General features: G+C 38.2%; 1 protein-coding gene across 13 annotated transcripts in view; it reads right to left on the bottom strand.

Annotated features, from left to right (window-relative positions):
• Window positions 1-22,484, bottom strand: part of TCF4 (transcription factor 4) — a 378,340-nt gene that overhangs the window by 102,964 nt on the left and 252,892 nt on the right. The window contains exon 1 of one of the 13 annotated variants that reach the window (XM_055127009.1): window positions 14,953-14,976. The exons of the other annotated variants lie outside the window; for them this stretch is intronic. Coding sequence (XP_054982984.1) covers window positions 14,953-14,961 — 9 coding nt within the window. The 5' untranslated portion in view covers window positions 14,962-14,976. Of the gene's footprint in view, window positions 1-14,952; window positions 14,977-22,484 lie in introns of those variants that run through there. 13 annotated transcript variants of the gene reach the window in all.

Genomic DNA, 22,484 nt, shown 5'->3' on the forward strand with positions numbered 1-22,484 from the left:
ATGACTCTTCTTACATATTTTGCAAACATTTAAATGATTTTCTATTAATTATGTAAGTATAAATAAAATTTTCATACTTTAATGAGCTACAATTGATATTTTAAAAACTGAAGCTCTCATTGCTTTTAAATATACAGGTAATGTGCATAAATAAGTAGGTTTTAACCTGATAAGGTAAAAGATTTTTAAACAGACACATCAACACATGCACGCACACAAAAATTAAAGCGATGACTACAACATGAAGCTTTTGAGCTTCATGAACGATACACAGCCTGGAATTTCCAAGGTACCAACCTGCAACAATTAAGACAGACTGACTCCTTTCAAGGTGACCTCTGAGCTGTAAAGAATGAGACACTGAAGATACTACCATCCAGTGAGGCTATGGCTTTGGTTTGCTGACCTTGGAGGACATTTCACTCACAGAACTCAAGCCAGCAGCCTGTCAACTGAGACGTCTCTGAGAACTCAGACTTTGAAGTTTTCTTTGTGACAGAAATATCACCCATGTAAAATTTTTAGTGTGATGCGTGGGGGAGTGAGCGGAGAAGTCTAAGAACAACTGAAGCTTTATGCATACATCCCTGTGTTTCATAAAAAATTTTCAAAGGAGTCCTCATCGGAGCAACCAATTTTTAAGGGAGCCTGACCAGGCCTGTCTGTCTGATCTAGCCTGGCTAGGTAGCTGTCTTTCGCCAGCGAAAAACAACAGAGACCGGTCAACTACAGGACCCCGTAAGCCCCCACCTCTGGCTGGTGTCTGGGCACTTGGGTACCACAGCAGAAGCCTGGCCAGGTGTTTCTCTGCTACTTGGAGGGGATGTGAATCTGTGTGCGCGTTTGTTTTGGGGGCCACACCTGCTCAGGACTTACTCCTTTCTCTGTGCTCAACTCAGAGCACTTTATAGGGTGCAAAGAATAGAACCTGGGTCAGCTGAGTGCACGGCAAGTGGCTTCACTGCTCTACTCTCTCTCTGACCACCCGAGGGGGGGTGGTGGAATCTTGTCAGTAAAACTATAACTTCAAAGTACTAACTCTTTAAAATATATGTATATGTATATATCTATATATCTAATATTATTCTTACCTTCTCCCAGAATTTAAAATTTACAGTCCTTTCAGAATTTACCAAAAAGTTCTTGCCCGGTATTTTCAAGGTGAAGCAGAATTAGAGGCACATACCTAAAGATGCCACAAGATATTTGGGTGCGATTTGACAAGAAATTCTCAGTGAATGCCTGTAGTATCGCCACAGGTAGATACTCATTTAAGAACAAGTGAATGTTCAAATTCTCTATCACTTGAGAGAAGAGACTTGGACCTTTATATTCATTCGATCATTTAAGAAACAATTGATGATTTCCCTACTTTGGGTTAAGCCCCATCCTAGAGCAAGGCAGAATGCAGAGATGTATGACACTAGTTCCTGCCCTCCGAGGCCTTGCCACACAGCCCATGAGACAGGACTTATGCTCTTGGGTAAAATGGAAAAATATGACTAGCACTAATGTTTTAATTGTCAAGTAGGGGCAATCATACATATATTAAACAATCAGACAACAAACCATTACAGGATAAGGAACTAAACTATTCACTCCCAATCACAGCTCTCATTAAAGCAAATTCCTTTTTCTGAATAATGACTGCAACATTATGCGGTTACTGCAAAGTCCAAATAAATCTAATATGAACACACAGGCGTGCACGCGAGCGCGAGCATGCACGCACACACACACACACACACACAGGCACACATGTGAGCACACAAGGTACTCTGGAATTACCCAGAATAAGGTAGGTATCCAATAATGATGAGCTCATCAATAAGGGAAGCAATACATCTTCTCCCAGAACATAACTTTCTAGAACTTTAACAAACCAAAATTCTGTTTAAATCACTGAGGACTGAAACATTTACTTTGCTGTTTTGGGGGGTGGTTGGGTGGGGGCTGTCCTCAGCAGTGCTGGGGGTATTCAGCAGTCCATGCGATGCCAGGGATTAAACCTGGGGCTTGAGGATGGAGGCATGAGCTCCAGCCCTCTGAGCCACCTCACCAATCTAAAGTCACCTTTTGCATGTAATACTTATACTTCTCTACACTGACGTTCTCTTTTGCCTAGCATGGCTGATTTAACTAAATATCATAGCCCCCCCAACCCAAATAGTGATACTCATCAACATACAATGATTACATAACATAATGGGACTAAATGAGCCTATAAATTAAATAATCACCTTAGGTAAATATTTACTCATCAGTAAAATGATAATAAAACTGTGATTAATAAATGTATAGTGATAATATACAATTTAAAGTGCATACAATTGTCTATATTTAATATTCATGACCATTAATTTATGATAGGTAGTATTATCACTCCTACTTTATTTGGGGAAGAGGGCTGGTTGTTTTTTTGTTGTTTGTTTTGTTTTTTTAACCTACACCTAGCAGTAGTGCTCAGGGCTTACTCCTACCTCATTGCCAGGAATAGAACTGAGATTGGCCACATGTAAAATAAGTGCCTTAATCCCTATGTCGTTGCTCTGGTCCCATTATTTTTACTCTAAAGGTAGGAAATTAAAGAGTTCAGGGAGATAGTACAACGAGAAGGATTTTGCCTTGGACTCAGCCAACCTGGGTTCAATCCCCGGCATCCCATATGGTCCCCTGAGCATGGCCAAGACTGGTTCCTGAGCACAGAGCCAGGAGTAAGCCCAGAACACAGCCGGATGCAACAAAACAAACAAACAAGCGAACAAAAAACAAGACCCAAGACCAATGAAAAAGAGAAGGCTTAAAGAGGCTGAGCTACTAAGACAGTGGGATCAGGATGCGAATCAAGTTATAAAATACTAAACCTGAGGGACAGGCATATCTGTGTGAGAATTACAACCCTGCCGCTCTGCCCAGTCGTAGAGTGGCAAAGTCACATCACAGGGTGGCATTTACTGTCCCCATTCTAACGCAAGTGCTTCTTTTGAGGCTAAATGAGCAGGCACCCAGTTCATGGAGTGTGGCAGCTAGTTCAGCAACATATAATAAATGATAAAGCATTTTCTTGTCCCTTCTCTGCTGCTTCTGCAAGAATGCCTTAGAGAGCCACAACAAAGCAACCCGATACAAAACAGTCTAAGCAACTCGGGGCTGGAGAGATAGTACAGGGGATAAGACACTTGCCTGGCAGGTGGCCAACCCGCTTATTCCCAAGACTACATGCTTCCCGGAGCACCGCCAGGAGTGACCCCTAAACCAGAGCCATGAGTAAGCCCTGAGCATCTCTGGGTGTGGCCGAAAACCAAAATCCAAAACCAAAGTCTAAGTGAAAAAAAGTCAACTAAAAAGATGACCAAAATATAGGACCAAGCTGATATTTTCATTAGAAAGACAAATACCAAATGCTCCGTCTTTCAGAAATACCTATTACTACTAGGACGAAGAGCATATCTGAAACTTAGATAATTAGAAAGAAAAATCTTTTTGTTTTAACATCAAAATCTTTAATCTCATATTTAAATATAAATAAACAGTAAACTTTGCCAAGTTTAGGTAAGGAGGTTCGCTAAATCAGCCATATTCATTTTTATAATGGAGATATTACTGAGTTTAATATTCAGAAGCTAAACTGGATTTATTCTGTTCTCCAGTAGGAGTCACTATAAATAAGTTACTTCATTCACATAATAAATCAAGGCTGCTGTGCAGTTAGTAAATGCCCATGTGTAACATGGATGAAAGAGGGATCACCATTTAATATTGAACCTGCAATAAAATATTCAAACTGCAATGAAAAAAATAGACTATGTAGCCAATTTTATAAAAACATTAGTTAGCCGGAGAAGATCTACACACATCATAAAACAATTTTTTTCTGATGACCATAACTTGAGAGTCCCCTGTGACCTTGTAGCAGATACTAACTTTCTCTATACATTCTTATGTGTCTTTGGATTAGGAATTTTGGAGTATAAAATAGCTCAGTTTCATAAGTAAGCTTGTTACTTTGAAAATTATTTCCCTGAACTAAAATACTATCTTAAAATCTTTTTAAGAATATACATTCATCTGGAAAACAGAGGAATTAGGAAAAAACTATTTTTTTTTCATAATAAGGAACTAAAGGGCTGGAGTGACAGCACAGTGGGTATGGTGTTTGCCTTGCACGTGGCCGACCCAGGTTCAATTTCCAGCATTCCATATGGTTCCTCTGAGAACCTCCAAGAGTAATTCCTGAGTTCAGAGCCAAGAGTAACCCCTGTGCATCGCTGGGTGTGACCCCAAAAAGCAAAAAAAGAAAAAAAAAGGAATTAAAAAAATTATTCCTATTTCTCGGTGAAATAAACTTACTCTTGGCAAAATTTAGGTACAATCAAGACAACAGTTTTAAGTATTTATATGGTTCAAATACAGTCAAGTTTAGTTTGGGAAATGTCTTTATGAGAGAAAAATATCACAGAATCAGCATAGACTATGAACTCTAATTTCTATGTGTGGGTTTATCAGTGATTTCCTATGTTACCTTAAACTGTTTGCTTTTATATGACTTGTATTCAAAATCTGATATCTAAATGTCTTATCACATGATTAATTGTACGTTTCCCTCTTGGCTGGTCAGTGAGTTTATAGTAACATTGTAACATTGCTTATAATGTAATTCATACTCATGGGTACAAAGCACGATGAGCAAGCAATATGTGTTACCTTTTGAACTTTCTTTTTATTTTTGGTGGAAGAGAGGACAACCCAAGCAGTGCTCAGGAGCCCAGGGAATTCTCAGCCACTTTGGATAGTTGTTCCATGTCAGAGTCCGACTGTGGTGCACCCAGCAGGGGCCAAAGACCACATGTGCCAGGGATCAAACGGAGTTGGCAGCACGCAAGGTTTGTACTATCACCCTGGTAATATCCTTCCGGCCCATGAACCAGATGTTGTTCCTAGATATCTATTTGACTTTCTCTGTTAGCATGTCTCATTAGAAGAGGTTACTCATTTCACTTTAAAGAACATTATTAAAATTAGCAGATATATTCTTTTATTGCATTGAATGATACGCAAAATAAATGCAAAACAGATTTTTAAGTACTTGTATCCAACTATATCTGGTTAGAGTACTGATCTCACTTGCCCCACACTCGGACATTTCCGTTGAAATAATACAATATGTATATAATAAGCACATGAATACAATATCTTCTATGAAGTTCAACAAGCCACAGGTATAAAATGGCATCACCTTGTACACTAGCAAACATAAATTCAGTGGCAGGTATAACATGGTTAATTAAAATGTTAAGTTTAGTGCGAGTTCAAAATATATACAATTTTATTTTATTTTATTTTATTTTATTCACAGAAATGGACACTGCACAATAGACACTAGCTGAAGTTCACTTTAGCCTTCCTTAATTTTATGCATAGGCAGTTCATTGCAAAAAAAAAAATCACAAATTTATGCTGCTGTCTAATCACTCAAACATTAGATAAAATTAGGCAAAAATATGGGCTGCTGAGATAGTACAATAAGCAAGGCACTTGCCTTGCAATGGCTGACTGGGATTTACTCCCCTGAACTGCAGACGGTCCCCAGTCTAATCCGACTGCCAGGTGTGATCCCTATGCACAAAGCCAGGAGTAAGCCGTGGGCACTTGCAGGTGAGCCCCCCCCCCAAAAAAAAGACAAAAGATAGCATAACTGCTCTTTCTTGAAGCTCATGGAAATACTTTAGTAACAGGGAAAATACTTCATTGTGTTTCTTATTTTCATTATTTCAAGGCGTCAATCTCTTTCCCTTGGGATAAGTGGAATGTTCTTTAACAGAAAATTCCCCACTTTGTAAATCCATAACTACTTTCCAAGTCTGATACAAAAAAAACAAACGATTTCTATTTTTACAATAAGGAAGCATCACACTGGACAATATGAAAAAACAGAGACGGAGGAAGTTGACTCAGTTTGTTGCACTTCCTAGCTGAACAGCGCTCGCAGGCTTACCCCAAGCACCTGAATCGGATGAAGTAAGACGACAACTGTTTTTTCCGTCAGATCGATGTACGTGTAAAAATGAATTCCCGAAAAGTTAAAGGGGAAATCCTGGGTATGTTTGTTTGTCTGGATGAAGGATTCCCTTCGGAAAACTTCTGACAAAATGGATTGATGAAGCAGATTGGAATCTGAACACAGGATGTACATAATTTAAAATACGTGTCAATAACTGCAATGCTTTCCAAGGCATTGCTCAATAAAACCTGGTACTAAAATTACATTTATTTTTATTAAAAGCAGAATCACTGTCTACAGTTATTGTAATTCTAACAATATCCTGAGGTTTCTAACTATGGATTACATTTAACTGGGTGACGTCTGACACACAAATAATGGATTTTTCTATATAGAACATATTTTCAAGTACTTTAAAGTCTATCTCATATCCTTAATGACGATACATAATAAACATTAATAAAAATAAGTAGGTAGAAGGAGTTTTAAAAAGTTAAAATGGAATTGAAAGATACAAGATCAATATCCTATTTGTACCGTTATTGAGGTTCCTATTTCAAATTCCGGTTCTACAAAGTTTTGTCCAAAATGTTCTATTGCAACCATTGTGGGCAAAAATTAGTATTTCAGGGAGTGAAGAGTAGCAGATGTATGTTCCCCTCAAGTTCAATTCAGAGCCTAAAATTTAAACTGCCCATTTCTAATACTGAACCCTTTAACTCAACAGGACTTTGCATTTTAATTACTTAGGTTTAAAAATAAATCATCCCTTCATTCTCTCAACCCCAAGTGCCTAAGTGTCTGACACTCACAGAGGGATGAGGCGAGTTTTAAATCATCATCAATTAAAAAGTTCAGGGGTCCTTCTGTTCCCAGACATTCTGGCTGTGTGGGTAGGGTGTTTGCCTCTTTGACCAATAAACCTGGACCAGGGTAGGTGTAGTTAAGGACTGAGGGTAAATCCCATGAAACACCTTACCTCATTGAACAGAGGTAAAGGGTCGTTAAAAAAAAAAAATCTGGACCTCTACTAAATAAAATGGAAATAAATTCATTTGCTCTCACTGAATAAAAACAGTACTGAAAGATTTGGCACAAAAGTGATGCTGATGAATTTGAGGTTCTACCATTAGGTCAAGCAGATCAGAAAGAGCTGGAGAACCACAGTCATAAGACTTTAATGGACTTATTTCTAGTCATGATTTCTAGCCATTGATGGCTGGACCAAGTCTTTAAAAAAGAAGTTTTAGGGCTACATGCGGTGGTGCTTAGGGAACCATATACAGTCCTGGGGATGGAACCAGGGTCTGAAGCATGCAAGGCTAGTGCTTTCCCTCCTGTACCAATCTCTCCAGAAACCAGCCCTTATCCTTACTGGCAGTGCCAATTCGCCATCTTATGTGCTTACAAACTGGAGGTATGAAAGTTGCACCTATTTTTCTGACAAGGCTATTTGTTCATGATCAAAAGCATTTTGACTTGTTTTATAATGATTTTGGAATGCGTTCTGAACATGAAACAACTTAAAAATCACTTATTATGAGTCACGATACAATAAGGTCAACCGCCCTTCTACCCCTGGGGCCTGGGGATTTTCTGGAGCCCACAAAGTGATGCGTCCTCGTCCTCCAACAAACTTTCAGGGTCTATGTGCTCTTCCCAGGGCTCTGACACTACCTATTGAGGGCCGATTTTTAGAAAACATGTCCCATGGAGAACTACCAAAAAACACAATAAACAACAGTTCTTCAAGCCACACCCATATGGTACATGGGCTGTTTCTTTTCAATTTGCGAGCAGTGTTGATCTTTAACTGATAACTTATCCTGTATTATGTAACATGCACACACAACGTAGTATGCGTTATTATTTTAACTCCAGACAGGACTAGAGAGATAGTACAGTGGGGTAAGGCTCAGGTCTAATCCCTGGCACCACATATGTCCTCTCCAGTCCAGTCAGAAGCAATCCCTGAGCCTAGGTAGGTATTGTCCCCCAAGAAAAGGAAACTAAAGCAAAAATAATAATCTACATGATTACACTCGTAAAGCTTCCTGGGAGTTAAACATTTCTGAATTATGTCATGATTAGTAATTAAATAAACTACTATATTTTGAATAGTATTAAACATGAAAAAGTAAAAAAAAAAAACCAATAAAACCACTTCCAAAAGAGTAAAAGCTTCTGATTCTGCGACCAGTGTGTGAAGATAAGACCCCCACCCCACTCCCTGGCCCCTTGGCGTTACCGTAGGGTGAGCAGCAGAACGTGGACATTGGGAAACTCCATATTAGGTCTGGCTTAATTTCTAACTCGATTTACAAGCCTAAACAATTTTTGCTTTTTTTTTTAAATTTAAATCTCCATTTCTTCATAACTAAATATATTTCAAATAAATAAATGCTAAATTGTGATCTTCCAAGTTTAAGTTCTGTGATTTATGTTTCTATTCGAGTGAACTATAGAAATAAGAAACCTCTGGAAACACTAAGTCAATCAAAAGTTGCCTCTACAGTTAATCAAGCAGAAGCTGAACAGAAGAGAACCCAAGTTTGCTAGAGAGATGCTCAATAACACCTCCATGAGCACTGTTCTACTCATGACCGATCTGCAGCTCCCCGGGATCCAGAATCGTGTTTTGGGAACACGTCCAGATAAGGAGCACATCTAGGATTTCAGGCAGTCCAGAAGAGTTTAATGACAAATGACATAAATGGTTGCTAAACAAATCATACACCAATTTGATTACCCCCAAGAATTATAAATTCATAGGCTTAAGGTGATGACTGTCCTGGCCCCACTCTGTACTCATGCAACATGTACATAATAGGAGTCCAATTGTATGTTACTCACTGAGTGATTGAGGAACAATAAGAGAACAATAAGATTTGTTTCCTTCCTTTTCAGAATGACAGAACTCAAGTCAAGTTGTCAAAATACACACACACACACACACACACACACATACACACACACATACAAGATAGTCAGCTTCAACGTCAATTTGAGAATAAGTCTTCCTGAGAAAGAAAATGTGTATATTACACAAAATACTTAAAACATACACACAGTTATGATTAATTCTCCCTTGAGTTTTCAAATGCTTCTCTGATTTTGTATTTCATGAATCTGACTTTTTCTTCCCTAGATTATAAATGCTGAAGATTAGGGATGGACCAAATTTTATATCCTGGGCTGGCAGGGCTCATATTCATTTACACATACACTTCACAGAAGGGGGCTTGAAGGATATAATTTATCTTCCTTTTCTCTTGTATAGTGTGACTATTTTCTCAATGGAATAATTAATAGTGCCAACAATATGCCAAAGATACAAAAATGGATACATGCATTGTCACTTATGAAAGTGATACTGTTATGCCACTTAGTATGTGTGATAAAAACTCATTTGCTACACTGGCTCTTTATTTGAGCAGGCCACCCTTACTTATTTAATCTATATTCTACTAAAATAGTGAATTTAATCAAATTGTTTTAGAGGGTCAATTTCTCTTACAGCTAAACGTTATTTCCTATTGAAGGAAAAGAAAGAAGCAGGTGATTTTCATGCTATTTCCACATCTATAATTCTTTCTGTTGTTCTTTCCATCATATTACAATGAACTGCAGTTTAGGAAGGACAGGAGGAAAACTTCAAACATGATAGTTTGTTTCTGTTATGAAAGTCTGCTGATAAAAAAAAAAAACTTGCCCTCAACTGCAGTAAACCTTCTGACTGATTTCATCTATTGTGTATTATTGTTATGAAGGATTGCATAATTACGTCAACTATTGCGATTATAGGAATCATGGTCTCTGTTATTAGTCTGCAAAATAAATACATGATGATACATGATCCCAAGTATCACTATAAAATGAACTCTTGTTTAGACAACAATTTATGGACACCTTTGCACAGTCGAACTTTTGTCCACTTTGTGCAACCACTGGGAAACCTTATTGTGTATGTAATGCATATTTGTAAAGTTTCAAACTTTGATACTTGATATTTAAGCTGATTTGATGCTAAAGGATATAGGACGATATTCTCTCCACAACTTCTGGCTGATACTGACTAAAGTACATAATTCTTCTGAGAGTTATCATGCATGCAGTATTACAGAAAGTCTATCCTGTGTCCAGCTCCCTCTACAAAATACATATTTGATGGGATAAATATTGTTGCCTGGATTTCCAGGAAAGGTATTAACACTGTGTAAAGACTGGTTGGAAATACACTTTCAGGTCTGGATAGGCAAAAGGCATGTCTTTTAATGAAACAAGCTTAGCAAAGCAGTTCTACCTAAAATTTTTAACATGCATTCAAATAGTTAATATTTTTTCAGTATTCTTCACTAAGAGGACATTTGGTCTGAAACTTTAGACTAAAAGCATATTATCATGATCATTTTAATTGTTTACTTTAAAATTTCTAACTTCTCAATACTATCACAGAGATACCTGGTAGCCAGGCAACAGTTAAGAATCTGTCCGGTTTCCTTTAAATTTCCCAATTTTGAGATGTTTATAAGAAAACTGCCAGAATCTCAAATTTGTTTTGCAAAGTTGTCTGCAGAGATGCAAATTTCATTTCTCTCTTTTCTCTTTAAAAAAATTTTAAAACTGCCAAGTCATTTCGAACCATACAAAGATGGAAGTGGACTGTTTTGACACTGGTGTGTTTCATCTTTATTATCTCTGGCTCTCACAAAAAAAAAAAAAAGGAAAAAGAAAAGAGAAAAATATTTTAAAAAATCCATATCAAATTAACTCCCCACCTTCCAACCGTGCAGGTGCCTCACATTAAACTGGTGTTTAAAACCCCCAAACAGTGGTAAGTGGCTGTCGTGCTTACCATGTCGATACTCAGAGCGCTTGTGGCCTGTAAGAAAAACGGAAGGAAAGACAACCTACTGGGTGCAATATTTAATCTCGACTCTGTAATCTCAGTGGTGACTCTTCTTCATGCTATTTTCGAGATCCCAGTAAAACTGGAAGGCTAGAGCTTTATTTTTCAGGGAATACTGGTTCTGCTCTCTATTTCTGAGTGAGGAGCGCAGCTGTGCAAAGTAGTTTCAATGAAGCCAGAGATGGTCACAGAAAAACCAGCCCTAAACTTCTTCCGGAGTTCATAAACTAAAGGCTGCATGATAATCACGAGCTCCTCTGCTCTATGATATCAGGCCTGACTTTAAAACTGGATCTGTGTCAAGCAGTATTGATTTATGTTGCTCTCAACATAATGGGTATCATTTTTTCCTGGTTGTACCCATTTTATGCCATGAAGGATATTTCATTTTCCATACAGAAGCTAGCATGCTATTTGTTTCTATTTCTTTCATAAATGAGATGGTAATGATAGGGCTGGATCCTAAACAAATTCAAGTGAAGCTATAATATTAGGATGATTATAAAATATTTTTGAAAGTTGTATTACATAAAAATGCTACTTCAACCAAATGACGTAAAATGTTCCGAACCATATTGCACATACTTGAAAAGACCCTGAAATGACTTTTATTAACAACAGTTAAATCTTGTAGTCATTATTGAATCTTCATAGAAAATATGCTCTTTAAATAAATTTTTGCTGAATTATCATAGTTGAAAAGGATCTGCTATTAATATCCAATTATACAGTTCCAAGATAAGCCACAATGTCAGCAAGGAAAAAAAAATTCTTTTCAGAAAAAAAAACACAACAGGAGATAGTACAAACTCTAGGCTACTAAAAATGAATTTGAAATGAAAGAACGGAATATAGTGTTTCACCATTCTAGAAGAGCATATACTAATAATTCGCAAATAAAATAACCGACACAGGTAATTTGACTGAATAAGTTGAACTAATAAATTATGACTGGGTTAACATTGAACTAAAATTAATTAGTTCAAAATAATCCACTGCCTGTTCTAGAAAACATCTTAATCCTAACCTGGAGAAAAGTCACTATTTAGTTAATACCTTTCCCCAGAGGCTGAGGTACCCAATTTTCACTGTTAAAGTTACCCACAGAAATGGACTAATATACAAATATATATAGATGATTTGTTCAGATTTTACTTTTCATAAATGGGAGTTAGAGAAAGGTTTGGTATTTAAAAATTAACACATCAGTTACTGGGAATAAAAACTGATGTCTTATAAGGTGGCTATGGATCAGATTTGGTCACTGAACGCTGTGTGATATTCTTGCTGAAAGAAAAGAACAGAACAAACCCTTCGGAATAGAGAGTGTGCGGTCACAATGGTGGAACTTCCACCCAGGGAAAACTGTCCTTAATTTATCCCGTCGTGTGTAGATTTGGCAAAGCTCTCCAAACATCATTTACATACCATATGCCCTGAATTACCTAGGCACAATGGTTGTGGATAAATATGATGTTTCGGGTCTGACTGTTTGCTTCCTTTTATAAGTTTTGCAGCTTTCATTTTCCTCATTGCTAAATAATTTAATGCAATATTGCAAGCTGCAAGAGAATGTTTTGCTAAATCAATAAATAGACCATTGTGCCTCATTGTGTGTGTGATTAGAAAATAAATGATCCTGAGGTAAGTGACCAGGAGATAGATACTCTATGTAAGAAATAAATAAAGGAAATCAGTTCTTTATGCTTTGGACTCAGTTTAACCTATGTCTCCTTTGTAGGCACAGAAATGCAAGGCATTCAACAACAAAATATGGGCATAATCAAACATCATGACTTCTATGGAATAGAAAAAAACTGGTCAGTAAATATTCATATTTAAAAGAGATCTGTGAAAATAAATTCTTAGTAAATCCTATATTTGAATCTCATCATGGAAAGGTTTTATAATTGTCCTATGCCTTGGTTTTTGTTACCCCGATTATTATATTAATACAAACTTAGTAATATTTATCCAGATTCTGGAAGTTAAATTTAAAATCAATTTAATAAAAGTAGATTCTTAAATCAAAAAGATCAATAGTCTAAAAATGGCTTGGAGCAGAACTACGTACATATTTTTTGTTGTGTACTATAAATTTGACTGTATAAACTTCCAATTAAAAATGACATTCACACCATCATTTCTGATAGAATTTTGCACAGTAGGAATACTCATTAATGCAGGGTAATACAGTGTGATAAGCAGCTTAGACATCAAAATTGTAAAGAAAAAAATGCCAGTTGGTCTACTCTTTACATAAAAAAAAATTAAATACCTGAGGAATTAATTTAAAAAAACATGTATTGGCATATGCATTTTTAAACTGTCAAATCAGGAGCATCCAATCTCCAGTCAATTCCTGTAAAAAAAATTTCAGTCCTATGATAATCCTCCACATTTATCCTATGTTTGATAATAATAGATTAAATAAATTACAATATTCAAAGTAGAATAAAAATACAATTCAAACTATTTTACTCTCTATAATTACCTTCTTTACATACAATGTATATGGACTTAAATATATATTAAGTATACAAATTTCTGATTTTTAAAAAATATTGGTAAAAGAGAGGTTAAAAATAACTACAAAGAGGGCCATTTCTTAATCTCCAACTGGAAAATTAAAAGTGAATACACAATTCTCAGCTGTATGTATGTTAAAGTTTATGGCAAAAGATGTGAGCTGATTACTACTGGACAAAATAAGTAAAAGGCAATTCAGAAATTACAGATATTATCAAATAATTTTCTTCGGGGGGGCGCAAAAAATTAAAAAAAAAAAACTACCGGTAGAAGACCAGCAATGAAAGGGTTAACAGACATATGCTGTATAATTAGGAGATGCATTAATGATTATGAATAGTAAATGATTTGGTGCAAAGAAAAAAATTTAGTCAAAGGGACATGTACCTATCTTACATGTTTATTAGTAACTGTATATAACTAGAGAATTCTGCTATTAAGAATCCTGCATTATTGGTGTAAATACTTCCAAGGGTACATCAAATTGTAATCTTTCATACGACATCCATCAAACCAGGCTGGAGATTTTGACAAACATTAAACACAGTAAGGAGGCAATTATGTATGCATGATTTAATCTGCAACTAATTAATATGCAAATTTATTCATATGTTAGTTACTAAATTAAAAATGCAAAGAAGCCCTTATGGTGATTCTCGAAATTTTGCACAAACAGAACATTTAAAATGTAAGAAAAATGAAGTTTTTTAGAAACCTATAGCATACTTTTAGTGTCTCCAGAACCTGTTGCATTAAGAAGACTCAAAAATATGTGTTTAAAAACTAGATAATAATTTAAAAGGTGTGCTAATTTTATGTGAGAATGTGGGAACAGAAAGGTTAATCAGAATTCTCTCGAACTCTTAAGAGATACACTCTAATTACCAGACAAATGGTATTCTATTTCTAAGCTTCCTTCCCTGCTTTTAGGGTTGTCAGAAGTTGGTCATCTTACTGATATCTTGAGCAAATGGCTAGGGGAATAAATAGTATTTGAAAACAACTAGATATATTGAAGATTCTAGGGGAACTCTGAGACCATTTGGTGTTCACTAAACATACAATTCACTCCTAAAGATGGCAACTCACTCTTTCCGCCTTTGGGGAGTAGCTCTTTGCAAACAGAGAGCTGGGAGGAAAATCTTGAGGGAGACTCGAAATTCTCTCCAAATCTTTTCCAAATAAATCTTCAAAAGAAAAATAATGCTTCTAACCCAAGAGCAACAACCTCCCCCAAAACGCAAAAAGTCATTTCATCTGAATTCACTCTGGCTATTTTAGCCCTGTATTTTCTAGACAGTCCCAGACCGATTTGAATCTTTGATGGGAGAGGAGGGCTAGGGAGTAGTGATAATTTAAAAATATCTTTGGGTGTCTGTCTCTCAGGGAATATCCATTCGAGCGCGTATCTTTTCCCTTTGGCTCTGCTGCCTTTTGCGAGAATCCGACTCCTCTCCTTCCTTCCTGGGGCTCAGCAGCTGAATTTCGTGTGGGTCACCTCTTGTCTGATTACCTTTCTCATCCGAGGTCCGACGGCCACGGCTGCAGCTAGCTCCTGGAGCTGGCACTCGGAACAGCTGGAGTGGCCTCAAGAAATCAACACAAGTCAAGAGTGTGAGGAAGCACAATAGCCGCGTCGACGGCTCTTCCCAGGGCACTGAACTCTCACCCACGTTTTTAAAAAAAAAAAAAAAAAATGCCATCAGCCCCATCGCTGCCAAGTGACACACAAAAAGGAAGTTAACCATTGGCTGTTACTTGCATTCACAGTCTGACTCTGATCTCCCAGCTTCCCTTAGCCCGTTCTGATGCCAAGCGGACTCCAGCTTGCCCATTTCATTCCGACCACGGCAGCCAAAAAAAGCACTGCCCCACCGTGCAGCGACAAGCAGTCTGTTTTGATATTAGTGCCTCAGTATGCGATAGAGGAGTGTCAGATGTCCCCAAACTATGGACCCTGCCCCCCCGGGGACTCTGTCCCAGCCTCCTTTGGCCAGAGGGATGGTGAACATGCCACAAATCCTTCGTTTGGGGAGACGCCGGGGAAGGAAACTTCACTGTCCGCAGGGCGCAGACAGAAAGGGCGAGGAAAGCCTTTTTCTGGGGAGACACTCACTCCTGCCCTCCAATTCAACGCTGCGCCTAACTGGAAATGTTAACTCACGTTCTATTCACTCCCTGCCAGCTAGCACACAAGCCCCCACTGAATTACAGAAGAAAAGGCGTCTTTCTTATGGAATTCTGCCTCAGTAGACACTAGCAAGTAAACATCAGAATTCATTTTTCTTTCATTAAAAAAGGGGGGGGAGTTGGATATTTGGGGGTCCTGAAGAATGGATGTTTGTCTGCTGATGCTCAGAGGAGGAGGAAGGTATCACTAAAAGCTTCCCTGGTGCCCAAAACACTGTTTTCTTGCCTTGCTAAATGCCGGAATCAGTCTCGAGTCTGAACCTGGTTTAACCTCTGAGTGTGCCCGCAATGTTGCCAGCCTTTCCAGATGAAGCTTTTTACGATCCCAATAAGGCATCAGCAGGTGAGGATCTCAATTTTGGGGGCATTTCAGGAATCTGAGAGCAACTGAGCCATCTTTAATTTTTACAGGTGACTCAATTTTTGTTGTGACCAGAACTGAACATAAAGCTTTTAAGAGCTTCAATGTACACATTTATGCATTCATTACACAGTGTTAAATCTAATTTGTTCTTTTTACTGTCACAGGAAGCACATGTTTAAAGCAATCTGTTTCCTCATGTGAATGCTTTCCTGTCTGTTTAAAAAAAATTGCGACACACTTTACCCTGAGTAACCAAGAGGTGATCATAAATATCCCTAAATAGCATTAAACAGATATGAAAGACATTAACACTTTCAGAATGCCAAAGTAGTATTAAAAAAAAAAATTCTAACAGATGCTCCTAGGTCAAAAAGTGAAATGTGTGTTTCCTGAAAAAACACTCTCATCAGAATCATAAATGAACTGTGAGTGGGGAAAGTGAGGTGTTGCTGAGCAGCGAGGATCCTTTTGGTGAGGCACACAGCACGCCACTGCCAAAGTGTACTTGCCATAAAAAGCCAAATTGAAATGAAGTTTGACGAAAACCAATATCCTTTGTAATCCACAAGGTGGCAATGACTACAAATGAGGGGTGGCTAAATCCAGCTCTCTGGCTTCCAGGAGAACGTGTCTGGGAGGCAGAGCACCGGCCCTGCTCGGAGACAGGAGCAAGAGTCCAGCCAAGGCGGACCTTGCTGAAGGCATCTCACCCAGAGCCTGATTATTCTAGGAAACGAAACAGGGAAAAGACATGCACCCTGGAGTACAGAAATCAAGGGCTCCCCCCCATCTCCTGCAGCTGTTTTCTTTCCCCCTTCTTCTTTAAATGCAATAGTTAACTCATTGACCCTTACACACACACACACACACACACACACATACACACACCACAGACACACACACACCACACACACAACCCTCTTAAGAGTCCTACAAGCCAGCAAGCAAAAATACTTTTTTTTGTGAAGTTCGCAATGGCACTGAGTAAAAACATATTACAATGTGGCAAAAGTAAGAATTCAGCAATTCTGTGACTCGATGTTACAACATCTGTATAAATATTCCTGTTCAACGTTAAAAACTTACCCAAACAGTCTTAAATAAATCAAACTCTGTTTTATTTTATAAGAGAAACAAACTGCCACCTACGCCCCGCCACCAAGCCAAGATCTGAGATCAAGAAAAAAACCCAACCGGGGTCCTAATCGTCTCCCGCCCCACAGCCAGTCGGCTTCCCCCGAGGAACCCGCTTCCAGCGGATTTTAGGGTCATACAGACAACGTAGGAAAGAACCAGGGGCTTACGATCTCCTCATTATTCAGAGGCAGGGGCGATTTAAGTATGAAAAATTACTGACAGTGAAATGATATTGGGAACTGCTTTATCATCTTGGCCTGGTGTCCTCCTTAACATTGGAAACGGCAGCAACAAATGATGCTTCTAGCATATACTTCAAAAAGTAGTGTCTAATGATTAAAAAAAAAATGCTGACTACTTGTCTAGGTCTGACAGACGATACTGTACAGACAAGGAGAGAGGAAAAAGTGCCTGCATTATTGCATAATTTTAGAAAAAGCAAATGATTGCTACTAGGTAGAAGAAATCTGTACACAACTGGGATGCCACTCTTGGTTTCTGCTCTTGCGAACTACCAGTAAGCCGTGTGTCCCATTTTTCTCAAGCACTGGAAATGATGGCACTGACATTTTGCCAGTGATTATTATGACTGGTATTAGCTGTTTATCATTCCTTAGGTATTTACCATGTACCAGGACTATGTTAAGCATATGACATAGCATCACTTATTTATCATTCTGTCCTTAGAAAATATTATTTCTCTTATTTTTCAAGAGAGAATTCGAGTGTGTTGCATCAAGCATGCAAGGTCACATAGTAATTAAGTGGCAGAGTCAATTAAAAACCAATTGCAGGCAGGTGGACATAGTTCGGAGGGGTGGAGTTCATGTTTGCATAAGCAAGGCCCGATTCAAGTCCTGCCTCTTCATGGGTTCTCTGCCATAGGTGTACTCCCAAAATATGACTCCAAGACCTAGCAACACTACATCTCCAGTCTCACTAATCAGGGCCATACCACTTGGCCCGTCCCCACAATAAAACCCTGTTGATCTGAGTTCATGGTTTTAACCACAGTATCACAATGCCTCCTGGATTGCCTTGTTTAACGAAATAACTTGGGTGAAAAAAAACTGTGCATTACAGCCAGTGCACTAATGTGTAGTGAGGCTCATTCTACGGTGAGATGAAAATTCGAAGTGTTTATTATTCCAGGTTGTCTAAAGCTTGCTAAGGAAGCCATGACCAGGGTGTGGAGAAGCTCTGTGGTCTTTCGGACACAGAACACAGAGCCACCGCTGCAATCTAAGGATCCTAACGGTGGGCACAGGAAGAGCCAAGAAGGCTCTGTGCACTTGAGCGTGTTTCCTCATCTCTGTCGCCTTCTTTACCTGGAATAAACAGTAATTGCACATCTCACAGGATTTTTTTTTTTTTTGTAGAATTAAGTGATTAAAGATGCAAAGTGCATAGTGTCTACACAGAAAAGGCACTATGTTCAAGACTTGGCACTAGAATGTCCACATTATCTCATTAAGCAGGTCCTATTTCTACTTTCTTCCCATACCTTGAGCTTTGTTTGTGAATGAAATGAAGATATCTAAGGAGACTAGTGAAGGGAGACTAAGTAAAGGGCATCAGATATTCAGCTGGGAAGCTCTCCAGTGGTGTTATAGCAACTTTACTATACTACTTGTTTTTTTCTTTTCTTTCTTTTTTTTTTTTTTTTTTTGCTTTTTCGGCACACCCAATGATGCACAGGGGTTACTCCTGGCTCATGCACTCAGGAATCACTCCTGGTGGTGCTCAGGGGACCATATGGGATGCTGGGAATTGAACCCGGGTCGGCCGCATGCAAGGCAAATGCCCTACCTGCTGTACTAGTACTCCAGCCCCATTATACTGCTTTTGTTACTATGCTTACTCACTGGAAATACAGACTGAGCAATACATATACAGCAGTGAGTTTAGCTTTTACAGGACAAAAACTCATGTACAACAAGATCCTTCTCTTCCCTCAAGGATATTATTACGAGAGTAAAGTGACACAGCATGTCCACACTAAGCTCAAAGACGAAAAGTCTTAAGCGACACTTTACAGGTTATTTGATATCTAAAATATGACCCTCTTAAAAGGCTGAACTCTATACACTTTAAATTGTGAAGACCACTCTGACAAATTGAGAAACAACTGACGTCAACAGAGATGTTCCCTTACCATGAAGAATCTTAGCTGCGAATCTTTCACTATGTTGAATAAGAGATACACTGGAAATCAAGAGATGCTCAGTGTTTCGTGGGGCCTCCATGCTCCATGACAGTTGTTCTGTGTGGGGGATGGGTAGCTTCCCTAGAGGCCCATCCCGCTGATTCTCAATCTACATGGCCAGACTACATGTTACCTCGGGACTCCGTGGGGCCAACGTGGCATGTGGAGACCCATGTGGTCCCAGCGATCCAAGCAGAGCTGGCCACGTTCAAACTACGCATCTTAACCCTTCTATGATCTCCTAGGCCCTACTTGACATCTTTTCATTTAGTTGAACGACATGCTTTGAAGAGTGTAAATGAAGGAGTGAACGGAAACTTCTGACAATGCTTTGTTCCCCTCCTACCTAGGCACTTCAGTTGGTTATTATGCAGTTCCTGTTAACAGCCTAGTTGACATAACTCATTAATGGCAAAACAAAATCACATTGTTTGTAAAATAATTACTCACCAGGGGTGGAATTTTATAATTTCAATGATACCTACCATCCATGAATAGGTTTAATTGTGTTTTCTTTTTGATCAGCCCTGCCAAATACGTTACAGGTGGCAATGTCTTATATACACATAATGAAAATATAAAAGTCAAATTCATATGCGGTACAGTATGTAAGGAACTCAAAGGTGTTTGGCAATAAAATTTTACTCATGAAACATAAATGCCTTAGACGAAGAGGCAGAATTTTGTTAAATCACAACTCTCTACTTATTCATAGTACACGTTATAGAAGTAGATTTATTTTCTATTTAGCTTAAAGGTTTAAAAAATTCAAACGGACTCTACAATATTAAGCACCAGGCCATATTCCTTTAAAGTCTCAGGTAGAGAAGCAATCACAAATAAATTGAGGCGCTGGAGTGATTGCACATCGGGTGGGGCACTTGCCTTGCACGAGACCAGCCTGGGTTCGATCCCCATATGTAGCTGAACCCTGAACCCTGGCAGGAGTGATCCCTGAGTGCAGAGCCAGGAGTAAGCCTAGATCACTTCTGGGTGTGGCCCCCAAAACAAAACAAACAGAAGAATTAAAAAAAAAAGAAAGAAATTGAATGCTGCTGCATTCTTCAAGTTTTACTTTTATCTGTTAACATCTCAAAATTTTAGACTTTTTAATAATAACAGCTCAGTATTTATACCCTACTTACTGAATTATTTTGTACTTTAAATTCATTTCATAATGAGCAAGCCAGAAAATATTATTGTACCTTGGGTTAATATACCTGAGCACCTGTGAAACAACCAAATTCCCCAAACAGGGTTACTTGAAAACATTAGCGCTAGGAATCAGCCACCTACTTGAAACTGCTTTTTCATAGCAGCTAATGATATAATGATATACTGTGCCAATCGGTAGAATGAAAGCCATTACAATATTATTATAAGTCTAATCCAGGAGGCATATTTAGAATAATATGGGCTGGGAAGGAGGAGGCCGCTGCAGACAGTTCAGAGAATTCTTCCTCAGATGGTATCAAAATAATTGTTTCAAAACAGCATTTTTCTAAAATCCCTCAGTAACAGTAACAGTAACAGTCAGTGGTGACAGGAAGCTTTTGTCTATGTGTGCAAAGAATACATCACAAGTATCATTTTTCCGAGGAAATGTCTTCTAACATGAGCCTGTGTTTCACAAAGGAAACGCCTTTTAATCACCATTATTGAAAGCACAAGTGATAATCGGCAAGATACCAAACTGTTCCTTACGGTTTGCTAGGAACTCCACTAAGAAATCTCACTATTCCTTCAGTACCTCTGAATAATCAAAATAAATTTAGAGACATTTGATACACAAACGGAGCCTCTTGTGATTACTCTAGAAGAAAATGCTTATATATCAAGTTTCCAGGATAGTGGTATATTTCGGATTAATTAATTATTCGGATGACAAAGTTAGACTGGAGAGAAAATGGAGAGTGTCACTAAATAACTTAAACATAATTCTTAAACATTCTTCTCAAAATCTAATCTGGACACGTTCTTTCAGAACTGAAATCTGTGTTTCTCACTAAAACCTAAATCTTTTTTTTTTTTTTTCAGTTCTACTCTGACAAAACACAGACACTTCTGCACTACCTTAGTTTCTCTGAAGAGGGAGTATAAGCTAAGCAAAGCACAAACCTCAAAGAATTCTGCACCTATGGAACAGCTGCAACTTAAAAGAAAAAAAAAATCAGAATCATTCACATGCTACTGTTTTGAGATAAAATAACTGAGTGTTTAAAACTACAAAATTCACACTGCATTTTTATAAAAGCTCTTATTCCTTTAAAATGAGCATTTTCGTACACAAACACATCCCGGGACAGTTGAGATCAAGGCTGAGAATCTCATGTCATTGCTCTGAAATGCAACTTTATGATCAGTTTAAGAATTCAGTGCCATCTATTTGAAAAGAACAGGAAAAAAAAAGCAAGCATCTATCAACAGCCTAACAGTATTTAATCTGCCTTAGGAAAATACAACTTTGCTATTTTTGAAGAGCACCTCACACTTTTAAAGATTAATGTGACATTTTGAACCTTAGTTAATCCTTCAAGTACTGTTTGAATCTGATTACTTTCGAACAAAAACCTTAGAATATCTGAAAGTTCGAGCGGGCACCAGTAACGATTCTCATTGAGAGACTTATTGTTGTTGTTTTTGGCATATCCAATACTCCAGGATAGCTTGCCAGGCTCTGTCCAGAATATCTGAAAGTAAGGAAACATATCTTGCACATCTGGTAAATGCAAGACTTGCCAGTGGTTGGTGCGTGTGGGGAGGGGGGGAAGGGCAGGGAGGGGGCGCAGGGAGGAAAGAGAGAATTTCACTGTCCGAAAAGAAATTCCAATCAGTGAAAACTTCAATCCATGCATTTTGAGCAATGAACTACGGACTTTTAAACGGCAAGCATCTGTATTATTCCACAAACACAAACAAAATAAGTTCCCAGTGAAACCGAATGACGTAAAACAAATCCTGTTTTTCTAATTTCAAAATTCATGTAGGCCCCACTCTCTCCGCTAAGATAGCCTTGAAGTAGCTTCCAGGATTACTTGGTAATTAAACCATTCAGGGTCCAAGACTTCACATCAAAAACAATCTCTTGAGAGGCCAGAGTATGGTGGGCAAGGCGCTGGCCATACATGCAGCTGCCCTGGGTTAGATA

This window comes from Sorex araneus, chromosome 2, assembly GCF_027595985.1.
Source record: "Sorex araneus isolate mSorAra2 chromosome 2, mSorAra2.pri, whole genome shotgun sequence".
Lineage (NCBI taxonomy): Eukaryota > Metazoa > Chordata > Mammalia > Eulipotyphla > Soricidae > Sorex > Sorex araneus.